At 41.7% G+C, this 25824-nt stretch overlaps 6 protein-coding genes across 8 annotated transcripts; 3 read left to right on the top strand and 3 right to left on the bottom strand.

The window, feature by feature from the left end:
- Positions 1–151: 151 nt before the first annotated feature.
- On the bottom strand, positions 152–8670 carry dusp13a (dual specificity phosphatase 13a). Its single transcript, XM_085800225.1, has 8 exons — positions 8335–8670; positions 7956–8082; positions 7611–7828; positions 7309–7525; positions 5134–5141; positions 1810–1921; positions 1090–1307; positions 152–429 (listed from the first exon to the last, which is right to left on the bottom strand). The coding sequence occupies exons 2-8, from the start codon at positions 8078–8080 to the stop codon at positions 200–202; spliced, it is 1128 nt and encodes a 375-aa protein (XP_085656351.1). The 5' UTR covers positions 8081–8082; positions 8335–8670; the 3' UTR covers positions 152–199.
- On the top strand, positions 1950–3758 carry LOC146973564 (uncharacterized). Its single transcript, XM_085799094.1, has 2 exons — positions 1950–3443; positions 3626–3758. The coding sequence occupies exons 1-2, from the start codon at positions 2197–2199 to the stop codon at positions 3756–3758; spliced, it is 1380 nt and encodes a 459-aa protein (XP_085655220.1). The 5' UTR covers positions 1950–2196.
- Positions 8671–9285: 615 nt separating the features above from the next.
- On the bottom strand, positions 9286–10706 carry LOC146973565 (dual specificity protein phosphatase 13A-like). Its single transcript, XM_085800224.1, has 3 exons — positions 10356–10706; positions 9996–10213; positions 9286–9895 (listed from the first exon to the last, which is right to left on the bottom strand). Exons 1-3 carry the CDS (start codon positions 10478–10480, stop codon positions 9684–9686), a joined length of 555 nt encoding a protein of 184 aa, XP_085656350.1. The 5' UTR covers positions 10481–10706; the 3' UTR covers positions 9286–9683.
- Positions 10707–11098: 392 nt separating this feature from the next.
- Positions 11099–13181, bottom strand: LOC146973566 (dual specificity protein phosphatase 13A-like). The gene is made up of 3 exons (XM_085800222.1): positions 12390–13181; positions 11537–11751; positions 11099–11434 (listed from the first exon to the last, which is right to left on the bottom strand). The coding sequence occupies exons 1-3, from the start codon at positions 12605–12607 to the stop codon at positions 11235–11237; spliced, it is 633 nt and encodes a 210-aa protein (XP_085656348.1). The 5' UTR covers positions 12608–13181; the 3' UTR covers positions 11099–11234.
- Positions 13182–14931: 1750 nt separating this feature from the next.
- LOC146973567 (sphingomyelin synthase-related protein 1-like) lies at positions 14932–23111 on the top strand. Of its 3 annotated transcripts, none has more exons than XM_085800228.1 (6): positions 14932–15054; positions 18475–19114; positions 19245–19340; positions 19548–19665; positions 19810–19960; positions 21220–23111. In XM_085800228.1, exons 2-6 carry the CDS (start codon positions 18480–18482, stop codon positions 21522–21524), a joined length of 1305 nt encoding a protein of 434 aa, XP_085656354.1. In that variant the 5' UTR covers positions 14932–15054; positions 18475–18479; the 3' UTR covers positions 21525–23111. The 3 variants fall into 3 exon arrangements, with proteins under 3 accessions (XP_085656354.1, XP_085656352.1, XP_085656355.1); XM_085800226.1 differs by lacking the exon at positions 14932–15054 and adding an exon at positions 15428–15583; XM_085800229.1 differs by lacking the exon at positions 14932–15054 and adding an exon at positions 17163–17226.
- A 127-nt stretch (positions 23112–23238) lies between these two features.
- LOC146973568 (beta-microseminoprotein-like) lies at positions 23239–25658 on the top strand. The gene is made up of 4 exons (XM_085800230.1): positions 23239–23360; positions 24128–24233; positions 24483–24585; positions 25421–25658. Exons 1-4 carry the CDS (start codon positions 23265–23267, stop codon positions 25539–25541), a joined length of 426 nt encoding a protein of 141 aa, XP_085656356.1. The 5' UTR covers positions 23239–23264; the 3' UTR covers positions 25542–25658.
- Positions 25659–25824: the final 166 nt, after the last annotated feature.

Raw genomic sequence — 25824 nt, forward strand, 5'->3', positions numbered from 1 at the left:
AGTTGTCATTGTCGTCATAGGAATGTCACTAATGTGTGGACAGGTGTGGGGTGCAGTTAGCATTTGTCAGCAGAGTTATTTCTGGGGACATAAAACTTAAGTGTGCAGTTCTTAGTTTTTACTGATTGTTTCTGTGGCAGAGATGAGCTGCAAGACTGAGACTGAGAGATGACACACAGATGATATTTCTATTTGATTATCAGGACGTGTCAGCGTGGTTGTCTCCTGTCGTCCGTCTGCTCTGGGGGCCGAGGCTGAGGTCCAACTGTCTCAGCTGCTCCAGAAATCCAGAGTTGGGTCCAATGTCTCTGTTCAGACGCACAGCAATGATGGCCTCCACCAACGACAGGCACTGGTAGATCATCAGATACGCCAAAACCAGAGCTCCAGAGCGACTGACGCCCATGGCACAGTGGACAAACACCTTCCCTGGAGGATACATTGATTATAAGACCACCTCATCCCAATGTGAGCTCATCCTATCTACTCATACTCTGTGACATGTGTTGCCTTTTAGAGCTACTTTCATGCTCTTTTTACATTCCCCCCTGGGGACAAAAGTGTTTTTGAATTGAATTGAACTGAATAGCCCATAAATAGAGGTCAAACTGTCAAAAAGTCCTTTTCTTTAGAATATGGGCCTGTAATTGGCTGCATAAGGTAGAAAGACGTAGCACAACTTAATAAACCAACAGGTGGTGTTAGTGTACTAATTATGTGTGCTCATCTTAATGCTGAACTGAAAAATAAAATCTTGAGTTTTAAAAAAGCATGTATACTCGTTCAAAATGTTTTCAAACCAAAAACTTTGATAGAAAATTAAATGTAGGCTATTAAAAGTACTGGTACAACAGAGACACAAGAAAGGATAAAATGAAATCAAGACTTTATAATGAGTTATTATAAAGAATAAAGAGTGAAGTGAAAAACGTGATGAGTAGAGTATAAAAGAAGAATTAGGGCGGCTGGAAAACAGATAAAAGAGATACAGGATTTTGCAGTTCCTATCCTAGTTCTATAGCCTATCTTGTGATGTGTATTGATCATACATATAAAATATTAATTCTGGTGTCATGTTTGCATACTGACCGTCTTTCTTTAGAGCGCTGTCTATGAACTGTGCAGCCGGCTCGAAGAAAGGCTGGATGTTAAACTGTGGGTGGTCGGCAGCTTCAACGCCGTGGTACTCCACCTCCAGGTCGCTGTAGAACTGCTGACCCGTGTGGATCCTGTGTCGACCTGCTGCAGCGTTCAGGATGTGAGTTACACCCAGAGACAACAGGGTGGATTTATCTCGTGCCACAGACCTGCAGACGCACATCACACACTAACTGAGCTATTGTAATATCTTTACACACTGCAAGAACTCAAATATCTCACCAAGAATATTTGTCTTATTTCTAGTCAAAATGTCATTTCTAGTCAAAACAAATCTCATTATACTTAAAATAAGACTCATCACATTAAAAGCTTGTTTTTAGACACCTTATTTCAAGTGAAAATATGCTTGAAAGAAGTAGAAAAATTTGATAATGGAGCAAGTTTTTCTTCCTTATTACGAGCACAAAAAACTGCTTTCGCTGGCAGATTTTTCTACTTATTTCAAGTGAAGATTTGTTTAAAACAAGTGAAAATGATCTAAAAACAAGTTAATATTTAGGTAATGAGTCTTATTTTAAGTGGAAAGAGATTAGTTTTGACTAGAAATTAGACATTTTGACAAGAAATAAGACAAATATTCTTGGAAAGATTTTGAGTTTTTGCAGTGCAGAACCTTTCAAGGTGCTGGATGTGATTTTGTGTACTTGCTCGTCTCCGATGTAGAGGTTGGGCCAGACTTGATTGACAGGTGCCGCTGGCTTCCTGTTTGTCCAGAGAATTTGCCTCAGCTCTATCAGAGATGGCGTGTCCTCCTGAGTTACTTCCTGCTTTGCTTGAGTGCAGACGCTTCACTCCTTTGCTCTCCGCTTCACTCTCTCTTTTTTTTCCCATTGCAATCTTTTCCTTTTGAAATTTATTTGTATTTTTTCCTGGATACCTACATATCACTGGAAGCCTAATTTATGATAGTTACCGGAGGCTACGACTGTTTTTTAAACTGTTTTACCCTGAGAGTGTGGCTTATCAGCAGCACAACCCGGCACTGTCGTGACCGGGATTGAGGAGCTCAGCTAACAGAAGCTAATTAGCAGCAAGATGCCTCCTTTTTCCACGGAGGACTACCACAAACTGCTCCAGAAGATAGCAGTACTGGAAACAAAAATGCATCGGCTCGAAGTGAACGTGGAGATAAATGGACAATATGGAAATGATACTACTCTGCCGATATTCCAAAACAGTGAAAGGGAGCAGGCTAACACAAGGCTAACGGGCACAACCAAGGCACGGCCGGAGCCAGGTGTAAATGGGAGTAAATCAAACAGTCCTCCCTGGAACTCTCTTGGTGCTAAGCCAAAGCACCACAAAATACCTCCCTCAAACATGGGAAGACGATTATCAGGCAGAACCCAGCACTCGGAGATGGATTACGACACCGAGTGGCCTGCACTGCCATCACACAGGACTGTCTCCTCAACCCCAAAACCACGGAGAAAACAACCACGGACCAAGGCTACGAGCAAACTGCCCCAAGACACAGGGATTCTACTTGAGAACAGATATGCTCCACTTTCACAGGACCCAGACTCCCCAAAAGAAGGCTCATCTCCCAGGACCAGAGAAAGGTATGAGGCTAAATCTGATGCTAAAGGGCTACAGAGAGAGCTAACCACTGGGCCTCAAACTCTGATAGTGGGTGACGGAGCTGTGTATGACATAAAACGCTTTTGCAGCAAGAACAACACCAAGGTACTGTGTTTTCCCAATGACATGGTGTCTGATGTTTCAAAAAAGATCTTGAAGATTGTTGCTGAGCATCCAACATTGAAATCGCTCATCATACACACAGGAGCCCTTGATGTTGTGAAGCAACAATCAGAGCTATTAAAACGAGACTTCATGGAACTGATAAACAAAGTTCAGTGTTTGAATACTGAGATGTTTTTCAGTGGACCTCTGCCAACAGTTCGGCGAGGAGATGAGAGATTCAGCAGGCTGATGATGCTGAACAGATGGCTTAAAGATACATGTACTGCTCAATCACTGAACTTTATTGACAATTTCAACATCTTTTGGGAACGCAGGCACCTCTTTAAGGCAGATGGATTTAGCCTTAACAAGTCAGGAGTACAGCTGCTAAGTGCCAACATCTTTTACTTTTTGCGTCAGGCACCAGCAGTCCCTGTCAAGGACAAGAGACAAAACAATCCAAAACAGCAGATAAGACGGCACTCTGGTGAGAGCGCTGAGATAAGGATTGACAACGGAGGACAGCAGACTCAGAAAGAACCTGCAACGTCATCATCTGCACCCCAGCAACTGGATTATCCACCAGCCCCAACAACGTCATCACCTGCACCCCAACAAGTGGATCATCCACCAGCCCCAACAACGTCATCATCTTCACCCCAACAAGTGGATCATCCACCAGCCCCAACAACGTCATCATCTTCACCCCAACAAGTGGATCATCCACCAGCCCCAACAACGTCATCATCTGCACCCCAACAAGTGGATCATCCACCAGCCCCATCAACACAACACAAGGAGTCTCCCTTAGCCCCAAAAGCCCCAAAGGGGGAGTTTCCCCCGGCCCCAACAGGAGACTCCCAACATTCAACCCCCCGAACCCCATCCAGCCCCCAACTCTCTTCATCTAGTCCTGACTCCCCATTTCTGGATTTCCCTGACAGGATGAAGAGCTTTCTCACTAGTGGAATCCAACTAACACCACGCCAGGGTCTCATATTTTCCCCAATTAACCCCCCACATCGTCCACCCCCTCGCATTCCACCACGTCAGAAACAACCCTCGACCAAAAGTCACCGAGCCCCCCCACTTCCTCTGAATCATCATATCATTGAATCTGAATGATATGTGCCGGGTCCAGGCTGCAATACTGATATCAAGAATGTTCTTTCCCAGGAAAAGTCAGGGCCCTATGGAGTTCAGGCAGCTTTCTCAATCCCTGTGGTGACGGGTAACAGAAAAGTGATCAAACTGGTGAGAAATAAAAAGGGTTCAATTAAATCTACCAATCTAGTGAGTATAGCTTGTCAACCTCGAAACTCACCAGTGTCTCCTGTTATCTCCACAAGGTTAGCTCTACTTAATATCAGATCACTAGCCAACAAATCCTTGTTAGTAAATGACATCATTATGACCTATAATCTAGACTTCTTACTTCTTAGTGAAACATGGCTGACTGAATGTAGCTGTGCTACCATTCTCAATGAGGCTGCACCAACAAATTTCAGTTTTATGAATAAGTGTCGAAGTGGTAAGAAAGGCGGGGGAGTTGCTGCCATTTTTAAATCTGTATTTCAGTGCAAGGAAACTATATTTGGTGATTTTAGCTCTTTTGAATATCTATGTTTTTTAGTAAAGGGTGATCCAAAAGTTCTCTTCCTAATTATTTACAGACCACCAAGATACCCAGGAAAATTCTTTGATGAGTTTGCCGAACTACTGTCAGTTATCTGCACTGACTACAACTTTTTTATCATAACAGGGGATTTTAACATTCACATAGACAATAACATGGACACAAATGCCAAAGAACTATGCTCTCTTCTTGACACTTTTGGCCTCTCCCAACATGTGAAAGGGCCCACACACACCCGAGGCCACACTCTGGATCTGGTTATCTGTAGAGGTGTTGACATTACATCTGTTGATATCAAGGACTTGGCTCTTTCTGATCATTTCTGTGTGTTCTTTGACTTACAGATAACTCCGGACATGCAGTTACCCTCTGTATCTGTTAGGAAAAGGTTCATAAATGAGAATACCAGTGTTAAGTTTATGGAGGCTATAGTCATGTCACCAACTGTGAGTGCAGAGACAGTTGATGAACTCCTGGATAATTTCAACTGCAAAATCTCAAATGTCATTGATACCATTGCACCTATTAAAACTAAGATGACCTTGGCCAGACAGAGAACACCATGGAGGAACACTTTGATGGTAAAGGCTCTGAAAACAGAATGCAGGAAAGCTGAGCGTAAATGGAGAAAAACTAAACTTCAAATCCACCATGACCTCTACAAACAAAGTCTTTGTAATTTTAACCATGGGCTATTCAAGGCTAGACAGCAACACTTTACTGAAATGATTAATAAGAATATCAACAACACTCGTGCTCTGTTTGCTATGGTTAATAAGCTTACAACCCCCCAAAAGAGATAGTTTCAGAACTCTTTTCCACAGAAAAATGCAATGAATTTGCTTACTTCTTCAATGAAAAAATCAAATCCATAAGGCTAAATATCAACACAAATCAGCAAAATAATACAATGATGCAATCCCTAAAATCACCTAGGAATAAATCAACTGTAATGTCAGAGTTTAATACAGTTGACCAAAAAACCTTAGAAGAAACAGTTCAGCATCTTAAAACATCGACATGTTGTCTTGACACAATACCATCTGACTTTTTTAAAACTATTATAAGCTCTGTCCAAACAGATCTGCAGCAAATAATAAATTGCTCACTTCAATCAGGCACGTTTCCTAAACCCCTGAAAGTAGCTGCCATCAAGCCGCTCTTAAAAAAGAGAACATTGGATACTACCATTTTAACCAATTACAGACCCATCTCAAATCTTCCCTTTATAGCCAAGATCGTTGAGAAAGTGGTTTTTAATCAACTCAGCAACTTCGTAAACTCCAGTGGACTTTTTGACAAATTTCAATCAGGCTTCCGACCTCACCACAGTACAGAAACAGCTCTTATTAGAGTGTTAAATGACATAAGGTTGAACACTGACTCAGGCAAGGTGTCAGTTCTGGTCATGTTGGATCTCAGTGCTGCGTTTGACACTGTGGATCACAGTATACTGCTGGACAGGTTGGAAACCTGGGCAGGACTCAGCGGGACAGTCCTAAAATGGTTCAGGTCCTACTTAGAGGAACGGAGTTATTTTGTGACCATTGGTAGTTATCAATCCGATCGAGTGGCTATGACGTGTGGAGTTCCTCAGGGGTCAGTCCTTGGACCCCTTCTGTTTAACATGTATATGCTGCCTTTGGGTCAAATTCTACAGAACTCTAATGTCAACTATCATAGTTATGCAGATGACACACAGATATATCTTGCACTGTCTCCAGATGACTGCAGTCCAATAGAGTCATTATGTCACTGTTTAGAGCAAGTCAAAAATTGGATGAGCCAAAATTTCCTTCAGTTAAATCAAGAAAAAACTGAGGTCATTGTTTTTGGAAATAAAGAGAAGAGGGTTGCTGTCAGTAAACACCTTGAGTCACTGTCTTTAGAAACTAAAGACCAAGTCCGAAACCTTGGCGTGCTGATAGACTCAGATCTGACCTTCAACAGCCATATCAAATCAGTTACCAAATCAGCCTTTTATCAACTGAAGAACATATCCAGAATTAAGGGTTTTATGTCCCAAACTGATCAGGAGAAGCTGATTCATGCTTTTATCTCCAGTAGACTTGACTACTGTAACGGTCTTCTGACTGGTCTCCCCCAAAAAAGTATCAAACAGCTGCAGCTCATTCAGAACGCTGCAGCTCGAGTTTTAACCAGAACAAAGAGATCAGATCACATCACCCCGGTTCTTAAGACCTTACACTGGCTCCCAGTCAGCTACAGAATAGATTTTAAAGTTCTGCTCCTGGTTTACAAATCACTGAATGGTTTAGGTCCAGAATACATGAAAGACATGTTAGTAGAGTATAAACCCAGTAGAGCTCTGAGATCTACTGACTCAGGTCAGATAGTGGAGCTCAGAGTTCAGACCAGACATGGTGAAGCAGCATTTAGCTGTTATGCTGCTCACAAGTGGAACAAACTACCAGCAGAACTGAGATCAGCCCCAACTGTGAGCACTTTTAAATCCAGGTTAAAAACATTTCTCTTTTCATGTGCTTATAGCTGAGAACTTTAAACTTATCTATTTTTTTTCTTTTACTTTTATTTACTCTTGCTCTTAACTCTGTTTTTAGTGTTTTGTTTGTTTTTATTCTGTCTTATGCTTCTTTTTTTTAATGTTTTTGTCTTTATGTAAAGCACATTGAGTTGCCTTGGTATGAAATGCGCTATATAAATAAAGATGCCTTGCCTTGCCTTGCCTTGCCTTGCCTCCTCCTGACCTCTGTAGCGATAAACATGTGTGTGTGTGTCTGTGTGTGTATATGCTGATGTTTCTGGGTCGTTGTTTTTTTGCATGTGTCTGTGTGTCTCTTTACAGTGTCTGGGCCTGTCGCCGCCTCCTCCTCTCCCTCTCCAGGCTCATGTCGAGGCTGCGGAGCTGCTGCAGGAAGCCCGGGTTGGGGCAGATGTCTCTGTGCGGCCTGACGGCAGCCACGGCCTCCTGCAGCGTCAGGCCCTCGGCAATCATCAGGAAGGCCAGCACTAAAGTTGCAGAGCGGCTCACACCCATGAGACAGTGGACAAACACCCGTCCTAATAGGACAGGGACATTTGTCATTACTCTGAGGTCGTGGTTGAAGATTTTCAAACTCACTCACACACACTCAATCTGACTTGCCTCCCATAGCCAATGCAGCTCTGATGTATCGTGCAATTGGGTAGAAGAAAGGACTAAGAATGAAATCTATTGCATCGTCAGCCTCCACCCCATAATAATCCACTGTCATGTCTCTGTAGAAACGCGAGCCAGTGTTGACATGTTGACGTCCATGAGCCGCATTTACAATGTGAGTAATTCCCAGGCTGTGAAGAGTTCCCTTGTCACGAGCTGCCACCCTGAAACATAATCACACATTCATTTCTATTATGTTTATGCAAATGTGCTGCATGTGTGTGTGTGTGTGTGTGTGTGTGTGTGTGTGTGTGTGTGTGTATGTGTGCATGTTGTTGTGTGTGTACCAACTCGTTGCCTATGTAAACATTGGGCCAGACTTGATTGACGTGTCCAGTAGGTCGTCTGTCTGCTAACAGGAACTCCTGCAGCTCTGACACAGAAGGAGGATCGTATGGTGGATCCCTCAGAGACATAACTGTAATGACACACACACACACACACACACACACACACACACACACACACACACACACACACACACACACACACATACACACACACACACACACACAGAAATGAACTAGGGGCTTCTCTTAACCTGTCAAAAATAAGTCCTAAATCTTAATAAAAAAAATACACTGCTGCTCTCTGAAACAATATGCACATCAATAATCAATTATCTGACGTGGTAAACCCAGTGAGCAAATAAGCCTTGAGAGAAACTAACCTGTTTCCACTCTGAACTTTCTTCGCTCCAGGGCTGTGCAAACTCTTCTTCTTTCAAGCTCACTCTTATTTCTCTGCACACACTCAGAGCCACACACAAACCGTTTCCTTTTATAACTCTGTAATCATACACTCGGTCGTGTCAAACTCATCTTGCGGGCTGCATTCAGGCACTTTAAAAAACACATCCAGTCCACTCTGACCACATCTACTCGATCTCATTCTTATGGACAACAATGTGGCGTCTTCCTGTCAACTTTAACATTTGCTCTCTTGTTGAGATTCCATGATGACCGCAGGCTGTTATGTAACACACCACTGAACCGTACGGCCTCTGGGTTGCAACCCAGCAGCTGGGTGACATCTGCTGCCCTGCTGCTTTAAGGAATATGATCGAGGCTGTAATAAGTTCAGTTTAACTGCTGCTGTTGTGAGATAACACAATAGAAAAATAAGTAAAGGAAATTTTGTAATGATGAAAACTGTAAAAACTGTGATCTAGTTAATATGGGTTGAGAAGATCAGCAAAAGTAAAGATACAAAATGAACAAAATAAAAACAGACTCTCAGTGATGAGATGAAGGCTGCACAGACGTTGCTCCATATTGTTTTTAGATATGGACCTTTGGTTAGAGTTTAGGAAGTCGTAAGTTATACTTATTGTACATGTTTTGTTATATTACTTAACAATTCTTGATAAAGACTATGTCATTAAATGTATTGCTTGTCATATTATCCAGCTTCATTTTAGCATTCATTCAAAATGATTATAATTGTTTGTCATTCTTACCCACTGTGTTTATGGCCCTCAGTTGTAGCTACTGTGCAGCTCACACTGAATTCAGTTTAGGAAAATTATTCAGTTAATGAAGCATTTCTCTCCTTCTTTGGTGAAAAGTTTTGAAAAAGTGCAACTGTATTTAGATATACAATGTTTAAATGAAATATCATGAAAATGTCTTTAATGGGAATTTACAAGTCATAAAGTTGGATTTACAAAGTTTATGGACATGCCTGACAACATTGAAAGGAAACATTTGAATATATTACAGTTTGAATATGAAAAATAAAGAGAGAAATATGACGTATTCAGGTATTTACAATATTTAACAACACATGGCCATAGAAGCTGTACCCAGAAGATAAACTTGTGCAAGAAAAATCTTCAAAATAAAAACATGGAATTTCCCCTCCAGACCTCTAGCTGTGTCATACACATTGTGATAAATATATAATAATTGAGAAACACTGCCAGTGTTGATTAGAGAGAGAGAGTGAGTGGGAGTCCTGAGGTGACTGATGGCTGATGGCTAATGTCATGAAGGAGCAGAGACAAATGACAGACAGATGTCACAGAAGAGGACACAACCTCCGTCTGAGCGTCAGCTGATCGTCCAGCTTGAGGAGGAGAGACAGGAAGTTCCGGTTGGGGTAAATGGCTCGTTTTTGAACGACACGCCTCAAAGCATCCCTCAGAGTGAGACGCTGCCGTAACATCATATACACCAGGACCAGAGTGGCTGAGCGACTTACGCCCATGATGCAGTGTACCAGCACTTTTCCTGTAGAGCAGGATGGAGAATGTGAAGGAAAATGGAGAAAATGTGAAAAAAAGCAAAATACAGAAAGATTCAATGAGACAATTACATTTCTATACTTTACCATCTTTGCTCTTGAGGCCTTTTTGTATGAAGTCGGCTGCAGGTTTGAAGAACTGACTGAGGTCAAAGTGGTCTGAATCCTCTGCTGGGATGCCAAAGTAAACACACGTGTTCCCATAAAAACTCTGGTCACCGATGCTGCCCTGCTTGGAGTGCGCTGCATTCAGAACATGAGTGATGCCAAGCTTATGTAATGTCTTTCTGTTCTGTGCCACAGCCCTGGAAAACACACACAAAGAAAGACAATAGACATCAAAACATGTTGCACATGTTTGCACTTTCAATTGCTATCAAAACTAATTAATATCTCTCTGTAAGCTACGTTGTTTTACCTGCCACACAAGAAACATGAGACACTCACACATTTCCTATGTACAGGTTGGGCCAGACTTCATCCACTGGCGTCAGGTCCAGTTTGCAGGAATCCAAAGTGAGCTCCAGTTCTTTAATGAGCACCAGGTCCTGTCTCTGGTTGCTCCCTGACATTGTCGCTGCATGGACTCCGACTCCGGCACGGCTCCTGCTGCCTCTGTCCACCGTCCCTTCACCGCCACCACCGCCACCACGGTCTGCAGCTCACTGAGAGACATGAGCAGGTGGCCGTTTGAATGCCGCTTAGCTCCAAAATTAGTTCACTGTGTCCTCTCTGACTGGATGTGGAGTTATTCAATGTTGCTGTTGCATTGACTGGTGTGTTCATTGACGCCAAAGGTCCAGTGGGGGGAGGGAAGGGGGAGACAGGGACTCTCTGTGACCACTGAGGTCACATCGGGAGAGGGGAGGGATGGAGCAGCTGATCAATGTGTACATGTGTACAGTAGATGGTACAAACAGAGACAGTCTTTGCGTGGAGGTCATTCCTATGTTCCCACAGCCTTATGTTCCCACATTTCTAACTTTTGTTGTCACTGAAAATTAGGCCCTATGTTCCCACAGCCCTTTGGTCCCACCATTGGTTGGCTTTAGGCAATGAAGAAAGGAGTTGGTTAAGTTTAGTAAAAAGACCCGGTAGAGGCTAAACAGGCCAGATAGGTAGAGAGAGTCCAGTGGGAAAATAAGGCCTAATTTTGAGAAAAATCTTAGAACTGTGGGAACATAGGGCTGTGGGAACATAAGGCTGTGGGAACAAAGGCATGGACTCTTTGCGTGGTGTAAATGAGGACTTCAGCCAACCACCATGGGACAATATCTGTGGATTTATTGTGCAGGATTGTTCCTATAGATTAGTTTTTATTTTGGCTCATTCAATCCCGTTCCCCTGCAGCCGTCGGTCCAGGGCTATGAGCTGTCGTAGAAAGCCTCTGTTTGGGAAAATCCAGCGTTTCTCTTGCACACAGCGCACAGAGGACAGAAGACTGAGGCGGTGATGAATCATTAGGTAGGACAGGACCAACGCAGCCGAGCGACTCACGCCCACGGCACAGTGCACAAACACCTTTCCTGGGAGTCAAACAAAGACAGCGGAAGGACAGGTAACCCCACCTTTAACGTTTACTTACTTAACTTAACGTTTAATCTCTCTTTCCCAGCAGCCTGCGGTACCTCCTGATGTCAAAGCCTGGTGAATGAACGCAGCTGCTGGGTAGAAGAAAGGTGAAAGGTCAAATGTGGGCAGGTCGTTGGCAGGGACCCCGTAGTACTTCACCGTGGTCCCATAGAAATCGTCGCTGCCCTTACAGCACAGTTTACCATGTGCAGCGTTCAGAACGTGCGTGACGCCCAGCTGCCAGAGCCCCAACCTGTCATGAGACATAAACCTGGCACAAGCACCACATTTGTTGTGTATTATCAATCAACACGTACTGTAGGTATGAAGATGAGGCCTACAGATACTCAATGGTGGACAGTAACGGAGTAAATTTACTTGAGTACTGTACTTAAGTACATATCCAGAGGATTTGTACTTTACTTGAGTAGCTATTAGATTTCTTTGGTACTTATTTCTCTTACTTGAATACATTTCCAAGACAAATATTTTTACTTTTACTCGAGTTAATTTCTAGGAAGGCTGAAAAGTACTCGTTACTTTCAGGTCTTTTTCTAAAATCCTATTGGACACAAGCTGTGTTTGTCAAAGAAGGAAACCCTAACCCCTAAAAGCAGCACATCAGTGCAGCTGGTTTCAAAGAGTTCATTCTCACAAACAAGAGTTAAAAGGTCCTTAAATTCATTTAGAAAAAATTATAGTAATTCATTGATGTGAAAAATAAGAAATTTACTCTCTTATTTACTCTTACTTTTACTTAAAGTAAATTTAAAAGCAAGTACTTTTTTACTCTTACTCGAGTAACATGTCGACTGAGCTACTTTTACTTGTAACGGAGTAAATTTTGACCAGTAGTATTTGTACTCTTACTCAAGTACTGGGGTCGAGTCCATCTCTGCAGATACTCACATGTCTCCCAGATACAGGTTTGGCCACACCTCATCTCCATGGCGACAGGAGCGTGGAGCTGAATATAAAACCTCCTCCAGTTGCGGTAGGGTTGGGGTCAGGGCCTCCAAAGACTCCCCCTGTGCAGCTTCTGTCGCACTTGTGCATGTTTCCTCTTCCTCCGTGTGACGTCTCACCTCTGAGGCCTCACCTGTGATCGACGACTCTCTGTCAGACATTTTAAAGTACAAAATAAGTAGCTATAATCTCCTCTGTTCTGCCTCTAAAACTAAACCACGCTGCTGTCTTCGTTACAGCAGCAGCTCCTCTTCGCTCTCTAACCGTGAGTGTCACAAGCAGGTGGTGGTGCTGTTTATTGGCACAGACTCCAGTCATTTTCTCCAACTCCCTGCCAGGTGCCTTCACGACATGAACAACAAGTAAATTATATCAAGTGATGTTTTTATTGACCGGTATATGAGTTTTAATGTGTTTCAGGGAATAGGACTGAAGTTTGACACCTCTCTGTAACTGGGTCCTGGCTACTTCCTGACAAAACAGGCCACAACCTGTTAATATCCATGACGTCCCACCTTTCTCCATCAAAACTTCTCTTTATCAGTCACATGCTGTTCTTTCCACATCTTTGTGAAAGAGATGCTGGTGTTTGTTAATGTCAGTTTTTATGTATGCAAAATTGCTTGCAAACAGTTAACAGCAATACTTTTTTCTTTCTTTCTTTCTTTCTTTCTTTTTAACATGATGCCAGGACAGACCTTGGCAAAACATCACTTACCATGGTCTTGGAATAATTTACAAAAACATTTATATCTATTAGCCTAATGGTCATTTTAAAGTGTATAATAAAGAGTGCAGTGAGGGTATTAAATCATGTTGTTGTTCTTCTGGAGATGCCTGTGTCTGAGTAGCTGACATTTAGTTGTATTGTTTGTGTATCTTGTATGTGCTGCTACCTTGGCAGGTCTCCCTTAAAGAGCTCTGGGGCCGTATTCACAAAGCCTTTTATCTTACCGCTAGGAGTGCTCCTAACTCGCACTAAAAGTTTTTACGTAGGAGTTTTTTCTTAAAAGCTATTCACAAAGCCGCTGAGACCTACTCTTACTAAGGATAAATCACTAAGAGCAAACTAAGAGCCACGCCCCTGGTGACGCCCCGTTGCTATGGATTACGTCAATTCTCGTGCACGAATTCGAGGCGCTCAACACGGTGATTGGTTGTTGAGTGCCGGCGGCGCCCCCCCCTCCCCTCCCTCCTCCTTCTCCTCCTCCTCCTCGCCGCCGGCCGCTCCGCTCCACTTTTTTTTTTTTTTTTGCCGTCAGGTCCGACGGGGCTTTTTAGACTGCTTCGAGTCCAAACCACTCTCTCTGCTGCCGAGTTGGGCTCTGAACTTTCTGTCTTTCTCTCTGCCATCTGCATCTTTCTGCTACAGTTTTTGTCGCGTCTCACTTTCTGCAGTGTGACGCTGTGCAAATGCAATGAGGGTCAGTGCGCCCACTCGCAAAGCAGCCGCTGGTTTTTTTTCTTCCCACATTTTAATATTAATTTTCACATTCGTTGACAGCCCTATATGGTGATCATAATAATGATGATTAAAGAAAATGTATTACCCACATTTGTGGCCTATAGCAGGATTTGAACCCGCACTGACAATAAGTTTAGTTTATTGGGGGAGCAGCCCTATCACGTGAGCTATTACTACTAACTGATGTGTGTGTCTAGCGCACCCAGCAACTTTTTAAAAATATTTTTGGCTCACATCAGCATGACTGCATCGCAGCAGTCGCAGTTACCTCGGTCCGACCGTTGTGACGCCTATATTGGACAGTTTGTCACCGTCACTACTCCCGTTTTATAGCGAAAATGTTGTAGATGACCCAAAAAAAAAAAAAAAACACCGACAAAAAGGCACTTTGGGCATCAAAGGGCAAAGGGACAGGTGCTCCAGCACCCCCCCTCTGCAGCAATTCGCAGTCCTCCATACATTTGCCTGGCTGCAGCCATTTGCGATTCTCTGTGAATAGGTCTTACTGAGTTAGGAGTCCTCACGAGGACTTTTAAGCTCTCCCAGACTTAGGAGCTACTTTTAGGCATAAAATACTTTGTGAATTACTCTTATTTTAAAAAACTAGGAGTCCTAAATTTAAGACTGACACGCCCACTTTTTTTAGGAGTTGCTCCTAAATTCGGCCCTTAGGAGCTACTTTTAACCTTAAGATTCTTTGTGAATACGGCCCCTGATCTCAATGGGACTCCCTGGTTAAATAAAGGTAGGCTAAATAAATAAATACTTTTTGAAAACCTTTGTAAACCTTTTTTTCCCCTCCCAGAATTCAAAAACAAACTGTCCATTTAATACACCCTTATTTCTTTTTTTTTCTTTTCTTTTTTTATTTCATGGATCTCAGACACAGTTACCCAGAGTTCCCTGCGCTTCCTCCATTCAGCCACTACATGTCAGTGTGCTTTCAGGCGCAGCGCTGCGCCAGGCCGGTGGCTCTTCTTTCCTAGTGTTGTTTATCATAGTCTCTTCCTGTTTGATGTTGCCTGGTTGTCACAAGCATGTTGGCCAAGAAGTCCTACTACTGCTGCTGCTGCTCCTGTGGGTTGAGACACCGACGGGCGGCTCGTCCACACCCACTGACAGCTCACTGACAGCGGATTGATGGTAAGAGGCGTAGCTCCCGGCTTCACATCAACTTTTAGAGAAACTTTGAAAAGACTAAATGAACTTTCTGTAACTTTCTAGTCCCCCACTCAACATGTATCCTTCTACTTCTCTTGTTTACCTCGAGTAAACAGCGTTTAAACTTTTACCATGGGGTTGTGAAACAGAGATAACCACTTAATGTGGAGTCCTGTAGAGTTGTATATCTCTCTCTGTGTGTCTGTATGTGTGTGGTTACATTGTGGCCCGGTCGGTGGGGGACAGACCATGACTATGAGCCCTTTGTCAAATTTGTCTCTTGTCTCACACACACACTGAAGAGCTTTCTCCCTCCCAGCTGTGTGTCACTGCTCGCTGCCTGTGACTCACTGTAAGCCAGCAGCCAAACAAGCTGACATGGCACTTATGAATCCCCCAAGTAAAGCCTCGGGCCAGAGAGGCTGCAGGATGGTGCCAGTAAAATCTAGAGAGGCTAGTTTTAAAATATCACATCTCACCCTGAGGGAAGCTGAGCAGAGCAGCCAGTCATGTGAGTTACTTTAAAACCTTTCAGATGTGTGTGTATAGGTAAATATTGATCAGCTGATCAGCTCAATTTGGTAGATTCTGTGTGGGTCAATCACTGCGAGCCAGATGCCCATTAGCTTTCATTGTCTGTCTGGCTCTGAAAACTTTGATCTAATACAACTTTGATACTGGAATACAACATTCAAACTACTTGATGATAATAACTTTATTTATATAGCACCTTTTAAAACACAAGTTTACAAAGTGCTTCACAAGACAATATAGAAGAGACAAGTCATAAGAGGTGGACCGCCCAAGCGATACAGCAACACAGTTCAATACAAGAACCCAACAACAAATTGAGACCAGGAGGACTCACATTAGAGTGCAGGATGGTTGGTGTTATGGTGTTAATATGTGTCCTTATGATCCATATGACAGTAACTGAGTTTAAACAGTTTATTGATTAGAAGATAAAGAATTTGTCAAGCGAATGTATCAGATATTTGGTCGTTCCTTCTTTTTAAAAGTGTAAACTGATGCAACTGAAAATCATTTTCAATACTGAATTTGTTGATTTGCCAAACCTATTGATTTGAATTACAGATGAATCGCTTGTTCAACATTAGACAGTAGATGTCTTGATTTGTCTGACACAGCCCATCTAATATTAATATTTTATTTAGCATGAAAAAAGGTGAATTAATTGTCAAATAAGTTACTGGTTGATATTCTGTCCTACCAACTTACTAATGGAGTACCGTATTACTTTAAAACTAAACTGGGTGTTGTTGTGTTTTGAACTGTTAATAGGCAAAAAAAAAAAAAATCCAATGTAAAGTTGTCAATGAGAAAACAAAAGAAAAATTCCTAGGCACTCTCTTACCTATAAAATGCCTTTATTAAATTATGGCATGGTCAACATGACAACTCCGACGCGTTTCGGCGTCTAGCCTTCATCAGGGAGTCAAATGGAGTAGGACAGGAACAATGAACAATGTTCCTGTCCTACTCCATTTGACTCCCTGATGAAGGCTAGACGCCGAAACGCGCCGGAGATTTTAATTGTCATGTTGACCATGCCATAGGCATTTTATAGGTAAGAGAGTGCCTTGGAATTTTTCTTTTGTTTTCTCACATCATTGATCCCTTTCCAAAGAGCACCTCTTTTTAAACAACAAGTCCACGAAGCGCTCCTTTGTTTAAAGATTTTTTGTAAAGTTGTCAATTTTTGCTCGAAGAAGCTGTGATGGGAATCACTGACAAATAGATTTATTAATTAAAATTATCAGCAAGACTGGGGTATGGTATTGAATGAATAATCACAGGAGACAAATATAGTTAGAAAGTCTGTTCAAAGTTTTTGTAAAAGTCAGCAGTGTCTCTTACTGATAGAAAGCTGCTTACTTTAGTCATTTCAGGTCTGTATCTGATGTCCTGGCAACATGTGGGCTATTGCTCACCTGTAGCAGTGAACAATCATGTTGGTTGAACCTTGAACATCTCTGGAGGAGCAGGTAGCAACGCTGAACGGAGTTTATCAGGAGGTCAAAGGTCAAAAATGAGAAACATGCAAAGCAGAGAAGAGTGATTCACAGTACCAGAGTCTGTCTTCTGCGGGAGAGGAACTAGTGTACGCTTTGGGCTTTTGCAAAATCCTGGATGGTTAGTGACTCGTTGTTTTTCTTTAATTCTATTTCCTGCTGAAATGACAATAATGAAGCTGAGACACAGTTTGTTTTGGTGAACAACATACAGTATAGTAAGCCTGCTCTATGTTGATCAGGGTGTCACTGCATACGTGTCCTGTGTAAGCCTCTGCTCCGCTGTACGCTGACCGACCTGGACACAGATGATGTAATACTAAGTAGCCTGCGTTGTTTAATGCTCGGTCACATCAAGAAGATTCCCCCACAGCAGGTTAGGTTACCTTTACACTGACTCCTGATCAGTTATAGCACACTGTCTCTGCCACAGGCCTTTCACAGCATGTAGGGACTTTATTATTGTGCTGTGATCGCTTTTCTATGATTCAAACCTATTATTATTGACTGGTCTTTTGGTGTACAAGTATCATAAATTTTCCAGAGCTCAGAGTGACGTCTTCAACCAACAAGTCTGAATCCCAAAGATATTCAGTTTTCCATATCCTCAACACAGAGTATTCTCAGGTTTGGAAAACAAGATGTTTGGAAGTTTTTGTCTAATAATGGACTGTTTGATTCATCAACAGCTTTTGTGTTAAACTGTGTCCCTCTTTCTCTCATAACTACAGAGAAGTGAACTGAAAACCTATGTTTTTAGTCGTTCAGTGTGGCTTTTATGTAGAGAGAAGTCCTATGGTTTATAGTTACCTTATTTATTTATTTAATCTGTGTTGTATTTTATTGTTTTTACTGATTGATCATTCTTATCTTTTCTTTCTTGATCTTGTCTCTTTTTTTTCTACTTTTACTCCTTTTATTGTTATCTCACTGACTATTGCTGTTTTTATTTTTGATCTTTTATTGTGCATTAGTCTCCAAGTCAATTTTACCTGTTATGTTATTGTTTTTTTGTTTTTTCAATCAAGTTTTAAAGCACTTTGAATTGCTCTCTATCAGTCAAAAAAGTTAGTTTCTATATATAATATGATGAGGTTACACATAGTGGCTCTGAGGAGGTAATCTCCATACAGAACAAATGCCAGAATAGCTGTGATCAATAGCATGCTAATTGAAGACGATGATGAAATCAAGAGGTGAGAAGGGAAATGTTGTTTGAGTAGGTTTTGATCAGACCATAGAGGACATCACGTCAGTTTGCATTTTTGTTATCACAGTCTTTTGATGATGTCTTAAGTGCCGGTTTAAGTTTTGTACTTGATCATGACTTAACACTGTTTATGTCTTGTGTCTGTGTGTGTGTCTGCAGTGGGCATGGCACCGCCACCAGAGGACAGTGTGAGTGCCTGGACCTGTAAACAGGTGGCCCAGTGGCTGCAGGAAGAAGGTTTCGGGGACTACGTGGAGTTATTGTGCACCCAGCACCGACTGGACGGCCTCAGTCTGCTGGCTCTGACCGAGGCCGACCTGCGCGGCCCCCCGCTGGGCCTGACCGTGCTGGGAGACATCAAGAGGCTGACCATAGCCCTCCGTCGGCTCCAGAGACAGAACCAGGCGCAGCTGGAGGAGCTGGGTCTCCGTCCTTCAGAGAGCTCCTCCCCCTCTGGCTTCTCGCCGGGAGCCGCGGGCGGCGGGGAGTGGAGCTACGACGGAGCCGACAGGAGGTTCAACGGAGGAGCCGATCGCTTGTGTAACGGGACTGAGCTGCGGCTGAGGAACGGTGACAGATCTGGACACGGTTCAGGGGCGGCACTCTGTCATGTACACTCCAGCGGGAGGTGTCGGCAGCTTATGGCTGGCAGACTGGACCCAGAGGTGTGGAAGACAGTCATCAGCTCTGTATATGTCTTTTTTGTGTTTGGATTCACATCTTTCGTTATGGTCATTGTACACGAGCGCGTCCCAGACATGAGGACCTACCCACCGCTGCCTGATATATTCCTGGACAGGTATGGATGTTATGCTCTGATAATCACCAGTGAATCCTTGCTCCTTACCTCTAAAACTGCTTAGTACACATTTTGTCCTGCACTCATATCTAATCTACACCCTGATACAGATGTTTTTGTACTCTGACAGCGTTCCCAGAATCCCCTGGGCCTTTGCGATGGCTGAAGCTTGTGGCGTCATCCTGTGTTACATGTTTCTGTTGATCCTGCTCCTTCACAAACACAGGTAGTCCACTGTTCCACTTGTTCCCATCACTCGTAGTCCAGAATAATAATACATGCAAATAGGCAGCAGCACTGACATACACATACTAGTGTTGGTGATGTAAATATATAGATTTTTCTTGGTTTTCTTGGTCATACAATAGGTCTTGAAGTGGTACAGTAAGTGAGTATTTTTTAACATGTTTCAGGTCCAAACTGTTCGTTTCAGATCCATTCTCTTAAGGCGGCTGTGTTCATTGATGGGAACTGTGTTCTTGCTTCGTTGCTGCACCATGTTTGTCACCTCGCTCTCTGTGCCGGGGCAGCACCTGAAGTGCGCCAGTAAGGTGTGAAGCACACACACACACACACACACACACACAAGAACCTGTGCAGATTAGATAACGTTAGCTAGAAGTTATCCATGTCACCGTTTTCTGTGTTATAGTTATTAGCTGCTCACTGATAACCGGAGCTGTTTGTTCCTGCAGACGTACGGTGACACGTGGGGCAAGATACAGAGGGCGCTGACCATCTGGAGTGGTTTCGGGATGACTCTGACCGGTGTCCAAACATGCGGAGACTACATGTTCAGTGGGCATACTGTTGTCATCACATTGCTCAACTTTTTTGTAACTGAATGTAAGTGTTATTTGATTGTTCTCTTTAGGCAAGGCAAGGCAAAGCATCTTTATTTATATAGCGCATTTCATACCAAGGCAACTCAATGTGCTTTACATAAAGACAAAACATTAAAAAAAAGAACATCATAAAACCGCATAAAAACAAAAAACACAGTTAAAAGCAGGAGCAAAGAAGAATAAATAAGTAAAATAAAAGAAAATAGATAAAGTTTAAAGTTATTAAAAAGAGCTCAGCTATAAGCACATGAAAAGAGAAATGTTTTTAACCTGGGTTTAGAAGTGCTTACAGTTGGGGCTGATTTCAGTTCTGCTGGTAGTTTGTTCCAGTTGTGTGCAGCATAACAGCTAAATGCTGCTTCACCATGTCTGGTTTGAACTCTGAGCTCCACTATCTGACCTGAGTCAGTAGATCTCAGAGCTCTACTGGGTTTATACTCTACTACTAACATGTCATACATGTATTCTGGACTAAAACCATTCAGTGATTTGTAAACCAGTAGCAGAACTTTAAAATCTATTCTGTAGCTGACTGGGAGCCAATGTAAAGACTTAAGAACTGGGGTGATGTGGTCTGATCTCTTTGTTCTGGTTAAAACTCGAGCTGCAGCGTTCTGAATGAGCTGCAGCTGTTTGATGCTTTTTTGGAGGAGACCAGTCAGAAGACCGTTACAGTAGTCTAGTCTACTGGAGATAAAAGCATGAATCAGCTTCTCATGATCAGTTTGGGACATAAAACCCTTAATTCTGGATATGTTCTTAAGTTGATGAAAGGCTGATTTGGTGACTGATTTGATATGGCTGTTGAAGGTCAGATCTGAGTCTTATCAGCACGCCAAGGTTTCGGACTTGGTCTTTAGTTTCTAAAGACAGCGACTCAAGGTTTACCGACAGCAACCCTCTTCTCTCTATTGCCAAAAAGCAATCATCTCAGTTTTTTCTTGATTTAACTGAAGGAAATTTTGGTTCATCCAATTTTTGACTTGCTCTAAACAGTGACATAATGACTCTATTGGACTGCAGTCATCTGGAGACAGTGCGAGGTATATCTGTGTGTCATCTGAGTAACTATGATAGTTGACATTAGAATTCTGCAGAATTTGACCCAAAGGCAGCATATACAGGTTAAACAGAAGGGGTCCAAGGACTGACCCCTGAGGAACTCCACATGTCATAGACAACCATGGAGCTCAGTGTTCAATTAGTTGTTTTTAAATCCTTTTTTCTTTTCTTTTTTTTAACCAACTACTCCTCCTGCAGACACTCCACGAACCTGGAACCTGATCCACACCATCTCCTGGGTGTTAAACCTGTTTGGGATTTTCTTCATCCTGGCCGCTCACGAACACTACTCCATCGACGTGTTCATTGCCTTCTACATCACCACCCGCCTCTTCCTCTACTACCACACGTTGGCCAACACCCGTGCCTACCAGCACAGTCGGAGGGCGCGGATTTGGTTCCCCATGTTCTCCTTCTTCGAGTGCAACGTGAACGGCCCTGTCCCCAACCAGTACCACTGGCCCTTCAGTAAACCTGCCTTCATGAAAGCTCTGATTGGATAGAGTAGACTCTCAAAGATCAGACACTTATTTACCTGAGATGCTGCTTCTTATTTTTGGATGATTGTTAGTTTGTTATGTTGAATTGAGTATTTTTTTTTTACCTTAATATGCACATAATTTGATGATCTTTGTTTTGTTAAGAAATGCTATGTTTAATAGTAATAGACTTTTTGGGAATGGCGCTAATTTCCTTTCTTGGAGAGAGTTAGAAGAGAGGATTGATACCACTTTCATGTCTGTCCAATAAATAGGAAGCCAAAGCAGCTGATGAGATTAGCTTCTCGCAAAGACTGGAACCAGACAGCTAGCATTGCTCACTCTCCACACAAACTGAATATTGTTTGTTCAGTCTAGAAAAACCAAAGAATTAACACAGCTATTTCTTATAGAGTCAGTGCTTCCAGCCAAATGTTAATCTGGATTGTTTTACACTGTTGTGTTTGTTTATGCCAAACAAATAAGATTATATTTTGACTGATAAGTTTGCATATGTTCCTGTAGCTGGCAGACTAGCTTTTTCCGTCTGTTTCCTCGTCTTTATGCTAACCTAAACTAACCCGCTGCTGGCTAGAGCTTTGCATTTAATGGACAGATGCTGTATTTAAACATTGTTTAACTTTTCATCTCTCTCTTCCAAAATGCAAACCTCTTCCTTTTCTAAATCATTCTGACATTCAATTGCACACTACCAGATGAAACAAAGAAATGAGGCCAGGAGCCGCAGTTGTAAACATTACAGTGTATGGGAGACTTTTTTGCCTTTTTAATAATCACATTGATTTTATCCATCATATTGTTTATTCCACCTTGGGGGATGGTTAAGGTTCACATGAGGTTTGGGCTGTCAGGTTTCACACAGTTTTATGTGGGTTGTCACTTTTTGCAAGTTGTCATGACGACATGTTCACATGCCACATGTTTGCAGCCAGTTACTACCAACAGAGCAAGTGTTTTGTTTGATGTGCAAAAGGAAAAACACTTCCTGTTCTCTATCAATAGAGCTCTGTTTCCATCACTTAGAAAAAAAAGGTTTTGTTATTTTCCTTCACATTTTATTTTTATTTCAACTTTTTATCTTTGTTGTATTTGAATATGTCACTATTTGGATATTATGGTGTGCTTCCTATACAGTAACCAAATATCTGAACATTTGATGGGATGTTCAGTTTTGCCAATGAGCCCTTCTTATAACAACATGTTCATGCTAATTTGATGGAGCGGTTTTAATTTTTTACGAGTTAATTAGTTCTGAGTACATAAATGAAGCTGAGTTTGTTGATATTTAATTGTCCAGTTTTGAGCACAGCACAAACACTGACTTTTTATTAATACAGCTTTTTATAAATACTTGTATAACAAAGATGCAGTATTGTTTACTATCAAGGTTGATCCAAACTACATATTTTACATACATAACTGTTTACAATGTGGCTTTATTTTCAGTGCAAGAACTCTATATCTGCCTTTTGGCCCCACAATAGAAGAAAACTGTTTTTGTATATCCAACCAACTGTTTTCTTTGTCATTTTCCCCCCAATTAACATGTTTCTTTTAGCATTTGTTAAATAAAGTAAATCATGAATTTGACATCCAACTTCCTTGTGCTCTAGTTAAGAAAGTATTATATCCATCAAGTGTTAAAATGTCATGAGAGAGGTGTGCCTTCAGCGTGAGCAATATCCCTGCTGCTTTCACCCACCTTAAACAAATCTTCATATCTCTCTTTAAATATAAAACATTATGTGCAGGTGGGACACACCTTTATATAAGCCACTATTAGAGAGTTCTCACACACATCAACGTCTTGTTCACTGGGTCACATCACACCTGAAGATGGTACGTATCTTACACCTCTCATTTCAAAAGTCTTGGTCTTAAATCATGATTCAACTTCTGTGTAATTTTACATAATGGATAGATATATTACACTTTAAAGTCAGTATCACTGTCAAAGTTCTGCTCTATATCATCTAAAATTCAATTGGAGTGCCTAGTTAAGCTTCACGATTACCATCACATTGCTGCAAGATTTGATTAAATCATTGCACCATTTATATCAAGTATCATTATTATCATTGGTAGTAGCAGTGTTGGTGGTAGTAGCTTTTCAAAGTACAGCTTGATACATTAAAACAATGGATGGAAAAGATAAATAATTTAGTAATAGTTAAAACATCACATAATAACCTTTCATATAATGATTATTTTACATTTCCTACAGAAAATGTGGATTTTAACTTGTCTACTGTACATGACAAGTTAAAATCTGTCATCCATCTATCTTGCTGTTTAATAGTATATTTTCACACAGTTATCACAGTTAAAAGAGCCATTTTGTATACTGGATTTTTTTTGTGATAATAACAGATACATGCAAATAGCTGCAATGCTAAGAACCTGTGCAATTACAAAAAAAAAATGTCCCCACTACGGTGGTTGATTTCTGTTTATGTAATGTGCTTAGAAAACTAAAGAGTGAATGAAACTCATCTACTCCTTTGTAGTCCTTCAGAGATCTTTAAAGGATGTCCTGAATGGAGGTTCATTATTGAGAAACATACACCATATTCACAGATGTCATGTAGGCCTATGTACTCTTTCAGGCTTCTCTCCATGTGTTTCTGTGTCTTCTGGGACTGGTTGTCCTGTGCCACTCGGACTGCTACTTCCAGCCGTTAGAGCTCAAAGACTTGAACAACCCTCCAAAAGGTGAGTGGAAATTATATTATTGAACAGTCGCTGATTTGGAGTAGTGGTAACTTTTTCCTCTGCAATGTAAATTTATTTAACACTTGACAGCTGTCCGCTGAATCAACACTTACAGTATCAGAACCACACCTATGCACACATTGTTACGCACTCATACACACACAATTACTTATTGCAGTAGATTTGTCAGAGAATGATTAGTAAGTCAACAGCTGCTCTCAACTATGGTTCTCATTTCATCACATGCAGGGTGTGTGGACATTGATGGGAAGCAGTACGAGTTTGACGCTGAATGGGTGAGAGACTGCGTGTCATGCTACTGCAAAGATACGGGAATGAGCTGCTGTTCCATGTAAGATTTTTTTCTCCTTGGGATCATAATATGACACTTATCTGGAAAAATAAATTATCCAACTTCCACCCCATCTCCCTAGAGAAATAATGTGTATGCATCATATTCTCCCCTTCCATTTTTTAGTGCAAGTTGCAACTTCCAAAGCTGAACCTACAAATTTCAGCCATCTTGGTTCAACGAGTTGGCCATATGCTTAGCTAGTGGAAAAATGGCAATAAGAGTTAAAGCAGAAGTAAGCGATCCGGTCGTTTTGGCTAATGCTGCGTTCCAGGCAGGCTTTTGAAATCGTAAATTACAGCTTCAAGTCACAACTTACGACTTTGTAGCGTTTCAGGCAACCCACTCGTGTTTTTCCGACCTGTTTTACCGGTGAAAGTCACTATAACGGCCACTCGTAACTTCCGACCGGTGAACTCGTACCAGATCAAACTGATACAACTTCACAGGTCGGAAAAACAGGAGTTACGAGTTTCCTTGAACGCACCATAACAGTCCTCGTCCCTACGTCGCCACATTCACGGCGTCCCTTGGCTGCACACACAGCCCTGCATGCCGTTCTCTCTCCTCATTGGATAAAAACTGTAGGATACGATAAATGTTTTCTCCTCGGCTTACAGCAGAGCAGAGTGACTGACAGACCCGTGTTTCGGTCCAAACACTCTATGTAAGTGATTGCTGTCGGAAGATACAACTATTTAAGACTTATATTAACACAAATATATCACTTACTTCTGCTTTAAATCTCATAATCCTAATAATTTTGTACTTCTTTAAGAATGCCATTTGTTTTCCTCTTCATACAGTGGTATTAATCTTTCTTTTTGTCTCTCAGGATCCCTGGTGAAAGTGAACTGGATATTCCTGATGAGTGTGAGTTGCTTGCGGATAAGAAGGCCTGCTCGTACAAGCTGGTGCTAAAGTCAGACCACTCAAAAGAGTGTTTTCCTAATTAAACACACTACTCAGTGACCTACAAAAATGCAATAGGTCCTTTTCATCTTTTAAATTTCATCAGCAAGTTCATGGTGTGTTCACATGCAATAAATAACCAATAAACAAACCTGCTTCAAGTCTTTTTCCTTTGGCCTGCTCTTTGTTTGTTATAGGCTGTGACCTTTGTATGAGGATATCATCATAACATAAATATACATAATTCTACATTCTTCTCTTTTTAAAAAAAATTTTCTTTTATGTTATTTTTCTTGTACACCTCTTGAGATAAATGAAAAATGAAAA

This window comes from Trachurus japonicus, chromosome 15, assembly GCF_045865225.1.
Source record: "Trachurus japonicus isolate A0001 chromosome 15, Traja_1.0".
Lineage (NCBI taxonomy): Eukaryota > Metazoa > Chordata > Actinopteri > Carangiformes > Carangidae > Trachurus > Trachurus japonicus.